The 7,454-nt window shown below is 39.7% G+C and overlaps 1 protein-coding gene across 6 annotated transcripts in view; it reads left to right on the plus strand.

Annotated features, from left to right (window-relative positions):
• The window catches only part of CYP39A1 (cytochrome P450 family 39 subfamily A member 1), a 30,295-nt gene extending 22,841 nt beyond the window's left edge, over positions 1-7,454 (plus strand). For all 6 annotated transcript variants that reach the window (XM_071742127.1, XM_071742132.1, XM_071742126.1 and 3 more), the window contains 2 exons: positions 58-145; positions 1,169-7,454. In XM_071742127.1, the coding sequence (XP_071598228.1) occupies positions 58-145; positions 1,169-1,240 (160 nt within the window). In that variant the 3' untranslated portion in view covers positions 1,241-7,454. The remainder of the gene's footprint in view (positions 1-57; positions 146-1,168) is intronic.

Below are 7,454 nucleotides of genomic sequence, written 5' to 3' on the forward strand. Positions count from 1 at the left end.
GGTCACTTGTGGGATGGTCAGGCTGGACAGCCAACTTTTTCCTCCCATTTCTTGCAGGTGGTTTGCAATCATGGAAATCCAGTTGCTCGTGGTGTTATTCCTCTATAAATATGAATTTGTGCTTTTGGATGCAATACCAAAGGAGGTAAAAGATCTGTGCATTTATATAGCATTCCACATCTTTCTATCCTTCATTCATCCCACTCAGCTGAGTAACCACGCTCAGCTATGATTATGTGTAATGAAGGAAAATTTTGAGAGGTGTGTTAATAAAACATGGAATGTTTTATTAACATGGAAACAGTCTTAATTTTAACTCAGAAAACCCAGAATAACTTGTACAATGTATATAAGAAAGCACCTACAGGAGTATTTTGTCTTACTATTGCCTAAACATTTGAAGAGATTTTACAATTGCTTTCTGTCACTGATACAAGCAATTAGTATGGAACTGGATTATTAATGCTTTAAAGATGTGAAATCAGATGCAGAACTTGCAGTGCTCTTCTACAACACGTTCAGTGGTGGAAAATAAATTATTAGGGTAAGACAGAAGGAGCAGCCATGGCACAGAAAGCCATTGAAGGAGTGGCCCAGCCTCCACTCCCTGTAGGAATTTCCTTCCCCATTAGCAACATGTCCCTTCTACTTTCCAAAAATCCTTGTTCCACACAAACATGGATTGCTGCTGAGTGAGGAGGTCTACCTGTCACAGTCTAAATGTGACCCATAGCTAAACTGCCAAGGACAAAGAGGGAGTGGCAGGGGCTTTGAATGATTTCCTTTTAGGCTGGAAGTTGGAAGCTGGGAGAACTGAATTCCTCTCCTTGAGGAATGTGAGATGCTGAGTGGTAGAAACTCCATGGAATATGGAGGAAGATTGCCTCTTCCTGACTGATGCTGTGTTGCCACACCAGCTCTCACTTTATTGTAAATTGTGTCTGCACCCACAAGCAAAACCCCATCAGTTTTTAAGCTCTCATGTGTCAGACTGAGTGGAATAAAAGTAATTGTGAAGCAGAGCTGAGGAATACTCTCAGTATTTTTAGTCTTGGTTCTCCCAGAGCAAATCCCCATGAATATGTTGCTATCTTAATACAAAAGCACAATGATAATTCCACTAACAGAAGTAACTTTAATGTTTCTAATGATTTGCTTCCTTTTGCAGAGCCCTTTACATTTGGTGGGGACACAGCAACCCATGGCACCATTCAGGGTCCAGTACAAATGCAGGGAATGAAATCTGCCCAGCACTACCTTGCCTTCCTCTGCCCTGGATGGATGGACCACTGAGCTGCTTCCCTGTCCTCCATCTTCAGATAGGTTCTGTGCCTTAATAAGTTCCTAATTCCAGCTTTAAATTCCAGCTTTATGGTTTGCCATACCAGTATAGATCTGTGCTCTTCACTCAAATGACTGCCTTCTAGTGTTTAAAAATCCAGCTCTCCTGCATCCATGATTTGTGGGCCAGTGATTCACAGACTTTGCAAATCTGATACACTGAACTCTCCAGGTGAAGATCTGGCCAGCACTGCCTACAAGCAATGCCAACATTTTGCAATTAAAATGAGTTTTTAATGGAAAATTAAAAGGATTAGGAAAGTCTGAAGTCTCGTTCCACTGGAGCACCTAAAATTTCTGCTGAGCTTTATTTGCTCCACAGCATTCAGGATTGGTCCCTGCATGAATGTGCAATGAAGGTTTGGTAGTGATGTCTGCCTTCTAATGAAGCAAGAGAAGCTGTTGCTATCATTAGATTGGTTGTCTAATAGCTGGAACACTTTTGCTTTTCCTTTAGCATTACTTAATAGAATAAATTGCACAAATCTAAAAATATTTAATCCTATAAAGAACACTCAGTAAAAGCTGTTCAAAGAAGCTGTCAAGTAACTACAGATACCAGCACTTTAGCTGCTGTCACATTTCATATATGAAGATAGCTGGCATGTATTTTTAGTCTTTTAAATAAAGACTATTCATCAGTTTAGAATTTCTTGTAAGAAAATCACAAATGGACTTTCAACAGTAGTAAAATAGTAAAAACTATGGGAATAGTGTCTATAGGAAAATAACACATTGTATAATTCATTAAATAGTTGGCTTATCTCACCTATGGATACAATAATTTAAAAAATTTTAATGATCTATATGGCTGGAAAACAATTAATGCAACTTTAATTTAGCTCATAAGGGTTAAATCTGCAAGCTTTGCTCTCCTAGCTGCTGTGTCAGAATCTCTTCAATAACTGAAAATGTTGTGTCATTATCCAAAAATATATATTTTAAACTTATAATTTGGAAATGTTCACAATACCTGTTCAGATATCTTGTAGATTTGCAAAGATATTTTTATTCCCTAATGTTAATTTCTTTTACTTTTGTTTTATTTATTTTTCTGGTTTGGGGCTTTTTTTGTGTGCGTGTGGTTTTGGTTCGGTTTGTTGGTTTTTTTGTGGTTTTTTTTTTTTTTTCCTAAGAGAGGTAATTAAAAGTGGCAAAGTTGACTTTAAACTTAAAATATCCCTAAACAGAAGTACAACCTGAGGGTCAGCATCAGTTTGGACAGGTTGTGGAATGCAGTTGAGGAGCAGTTTGCAGTCGCACAAGACTTTTTATGGGATTTTTAGGGGAGCAAGGGAAGGTGGGGAAAGGGAGGGATGAAGGTGCTTTGGGGAGGATTAAACATGGAAAAAAGAAAAAAAAGAGGGATAAAGGGGTAACAGAGGTTACCTGCATGTAAGCAGGTAAGCTTGTCTGGCTTGTCTGTGTGTGTGCAAGTGTGTGTCTTGGGTAGGAGGCAGCTGGGGAGAGTGAGGATACAGGATCAGCCTCTGGAAGGATCCACATGGTAAATATGTGGATTTTTACAGACATTTCACACCCTATGTACTAGAAATGGGAGAGGGACAAAGCTGTAGGTGCTGTTTGTGGGATTGCTGAATGTTTCTTTGCTGGACAGTAGGGCCATCAGAGCATCCACACATGCTGGGTTTTTGTTTGAGGAAAATCCATGCACAGCCTCACTGCAGGATGGACCCCGAGGCATGGAGCTTCAGCAGCCTCACCTCTCTGGCTATGGGATTTAGCAGCTCCATAAGAGGCCAGAACCAGTCATAAAAATATCTTTCCTGAAAGGCAGGACATACTGTTATTGAAGTGTAGGCTTTTGGCAGGAAAAAAGTACCTGTTCTTGGCAGCCAGACACATGCTGAACAAAAGTGGGCTTGACTTTGGGATCCCATCACTGTGTGACTGCCCTGTGGTGGGTGGCAGGTCCATGAATTTGCCACATTTTCCTAGTGGAAAAAACAAGGGAGGTGGATTAATAAAGCAATGCAGTGGTCAAGTGACAGAGCTCCTACCTGGAAATAATTCAGAAGCTTCAGAGGGAGGGAAAGTCAGCAATTTCCCACTGGGACAGGCTGAAATGGATAGTAAAAGGTCATCACGATACCCTCCTCAGGACTGGTTTAACAATATCTAATTCTTCTTCAAGTGTTTCTCCAGTCTGGTTTTGATTACAGCAGTTCTGAATTTCCATGGGGCATTTGCCCTCTTACCTGACTCTCCCTGTGGTTAGAAAGTTTTGCCACATAGCAGTAGAAGTTAAGATGAGGTTTTTATTCATACACCAAAAGAAGGATGGTATCTCCTCTCCACAAGCAAGAGATTTTTAACCCACAAAGAAAAAAAAAATCCTGTATTTTGACCTATCTCTGCATTTCAACTTTCTGGGTGAAGTATGGATGTTAAAAGGAATGCAGTGGGGCATCCCTCAGAAACCTTCTTAGAAAATGCAGCAGTTTCTCCTCCAGACCTGCCACAGGCCAGATCTATCAGGGCAAAACCTGTGGTTTGGGCTGGTCAGAACTATGTGCTGGGAACATTTATACTGGGATAACAACTCCCATGTCTAAGCCAAGCAAGGGAAACAAATGGCAGGAGGCTTCTTAATGAGGGAAAGGAAATCCAGAGTTATGAGAAATGAGCCATAAAACTATGTTAAATCAAATTTCCTTTAATGATTTCTGGACTTCTTTGTATGCTAAATAGGAGTTTCAGGAAAAAACAAAAACAAAACACAGGAACTGTCATATTGCAGCCAAACCTTTTTAATACTTTTGAGGAAGGAACAAACATTTTCCCTGAAATCATAAATTTCCCGTGGAAACACGAAGTTTGACAGAAAACTCATCAAAACAGTTGGAGTTAAATTGTTGACCTGCTGCAAGTGAACCTTCTTCAGTCAGCATGGGGAAAAGATAACCCTTCCTTATCAGCATCCACCTCCCAGAATAATCACACTGCTTTTATGTCTTCCCTCTAATGAGCCTCACTGAAGGCCCCTCTCATCTGCACTTAGCAGTCAAGTATTTCAAGTGGTCTCTTTCTTTCTGCAAGGAAGGGCATTGGGTATCATTTCTGTGCCACTGATTGTCACAGAAACCAGAAGTTTAGGCTGAGCACGTATCCCTCCTGAAAATAGATATCTGGGGACTAAAAGATATGCCTGTGGACTTTGAGAGGTAAGCTAAAAATAACAACTTCCCTTCAAAAAAAAATTAATTCCAAGGCCCTAGCTCTGTGCTGTGCTTAAGCACTGTGCCAAGCCAAACTTGACTTAAGCCTGTGGTTTGCTTTAAGCAAACACTTAAAATGGGTTTGGAGAATAAGAATGGATTTAAGTTTAAGCACATGCTTAAATGCTTTGCTGAACCAAGGTCCAAATGCCTCAGTTGCTAACCCCTTGTTTCCAGTTAGCCTTGGCATCTGTGTCGTAATTTTGAAGATATACAAGGGTGAGAGGAAATACTGAGGAAGCTTTGCTCATTTTAGATGAAACCAGTAAACATTAAGGGCTTTTAGGAAAAATATTTTTTTACATGATCCCATTTATAGCTTCAGCCAGTAGACTTCAATGGCAGCAAGCATCTTTCCCAGTTATTTGGTACATTCTAAATGTGTGGCTCATCACATGGCAAAAAGTATTTCCTCTCCACCAGCGTGCAGTGGTAAAGGAATCAGACACAAGAGAGGCATTTAAAAGATAGTGAGTGTTTAGCTGAAGGAACCAAGGAGAAGCTTTCATCACACAGACACTCTGAATGACATTGGACATGGCGAGTGATTGGCACAGCAGTATTTATTTTTTTCACTTTGATCATAAAATTACTCAGAAGGGCTTAATGGAGTTATAAATATCTTGTTTCCATGAGAGTCCTGGGAAGATAATTATAGCACTGAAGTCTTGACTAAGATAGAGCATTTATAAAATGATATTATCTGAGGACTCTAATGGATAACACAGGGAATTCTGCACTCTATTCCCAGTTCTCTTATTGACTCCCTGTGCAAATCACTTACTCCATCAGTGACTCAGTTTCCTTACCTATGCATTGGGGTAATAATGCTCATCAGCCACTGCTGCAAAGTCTGTGTGGGTTAAAGTTGTAATTATTGCTCATACTTATCAGAGCACTCAAGCCTGCTTATTGGCAGTAATGGATGTCTGCAAGCCTTTGGATAAGCTATCTGCTTTCCTGAATTGGAACTGTCATATAAATTATGTTACTTATAGAGTTACCATCAAAATATTCAGAAGAGATACTTTAAATCCCTTAGCTCACACGTTGATGAAACAGCTGTACCCCAGACATCTTCAGAAATATATTGTTTTTAATGCAATTTAAAGACTATGGACAACTTTCTTGTTGAGTGAAAATACAATCCCTTTTAATAAAACCAACCACTATAGAGGAGGGTTACCTGGAAGGTTGTCTAGCAGCTACATGTGAGACAGGAACTACATCTATGCTCTAATTCCCTAAATTGTTTCAGGATTTTTCACTTTTGTACTGCTGTTACTGCATTAGAAATCTGGTACATCACCTTTCTCAAGTACCAAGCAGAGTACTGGAATAAGAAGCATTTAGAAAGCTTAATGTACAAGTACAGGGCAACTATTACTGTTAAATTTTTGCAGCTATTTGAAAGACCAGTGAGGAAAGAGTCTTGGCAAACAACTGGGTCCAAGGTCCTGTGCCTGAAGATGGTAATGTGGATTTTGGATATGAAAGTGAAAACTTCTGTGCTGGAAATACTGACTGATAGCAGGATCACCACCCTGGCTGTGACTCCAAAAGGCTGCTGATAAATTTCAGAGATGAGAGCTAAATCAGAAATTTAATGGAAATGCTGCTGGGCCTGCTAAGCATTGGAGTCAGTCTGGTTATCTTAAGAAAGTGAATGCTCAGAAGTCCTTCGGGAACAGGCTGAGGATAGAACTGTTCAGTAATGGATGGGCCTTTGGAGCTTGTTCTACATTTCTGCAGCAGTCTGAAGTGAAAACAAGCAGGTTCCCACCTGAAACAAGGTGAAAATGCAGATAAAGAAATGAAATTGTTTTACCAAGTCCTGAAGTTACATTTCTGTATTGCTAGTTCTGAAAAAAAAAATTGCATTTTTTTTTTCTGAAACAGAAGCTTTTTGTCTTGTATCTGTGCATACCTGGGGTGGAGAGAGAAAGGAAGGGCAACCTGATTACTTTTCAGGAATATGTAAAACAAATCAGAAACATCTGAAGACCTAAATTCTCTATACAAGTACTTCCAGAAAGAAACTTTGGGGTAGCCTACAAAGAGAGGAAACATATTTTCTAAGGGGATAATCCCCCACACAAGGCAGTCAGGTAATCCCAGCTGACCAAAGAAGCCTAAAACTAAGGAGAAGGATTGTGTTCTTCCAAGGTGTAATTAGAGAATGGCAAGATTTGGCTTTCACCTTTTCCTGGTTCCTGGATCAGAGACAATTTCAGTAAACATCTGACCCAAACGAGAGCCAAGTGAGGCTCTATGGATGTGGTCAATCAGCACAGCATTTCCAGCCTCTTCCAGCTGTGGGGTCTTGCACTGGCAAAGAGAGCTCTGTCACTCTCTCATGGCCAAGGTCTCAATCACAGCAAAACTTGACTTTCAAATTAAACACAAAAGTTTCACTGAGTTCATAGTTTTTGTCTTTGTCACTGCTGACACAGATCCAGAGGCAATTTCAAGGCACTGGCCTTTTATCCAGCCTTTATTCTGAAAACTCTCATTGCTCAGAAAAGCATTAAGTGTGTCCTTCTGTTTCCTTGATACCAGAAGAAAATGATGTCTTCTCTTGTATCGTGACATGGCTGCCCAAGGGTGATTCCCAGGTTAAAGTGAATAGATGAGCAATGCAAGATAATTTCATTACAGCTCAAGATACTGCTTCTGATGCTCTTCTTCTGTCCAGATCTTGATATTATCATTTACTATTTTAAGCTTGTTTATAGAACTGGAATAATACGTAGATTAAAAAAAAAAAAAAAAAAAAAAAAGATAATTACATGGGTGTGTTCAGGCATTAAACCTGAGGTTTGAAGTTCCTTTCTCAGAGAAAATAAACCAAAGAATGTTTTACTATCTGAAAAA

The sequence above is a fragment of the Heliangelus exortis genome, chromosome 3, assembly GCF_036169615.1.
Source record: "Heliangelus exortis chromosome 3, bHelExo1.hap1, whole genome shotgun sequence".
Lineage (NCBI taxonomy): Eukaryota > Metazoa > Chordata > Aves > Apodiformes > Trochilidae > Heliangelus > Heliangelus exortis.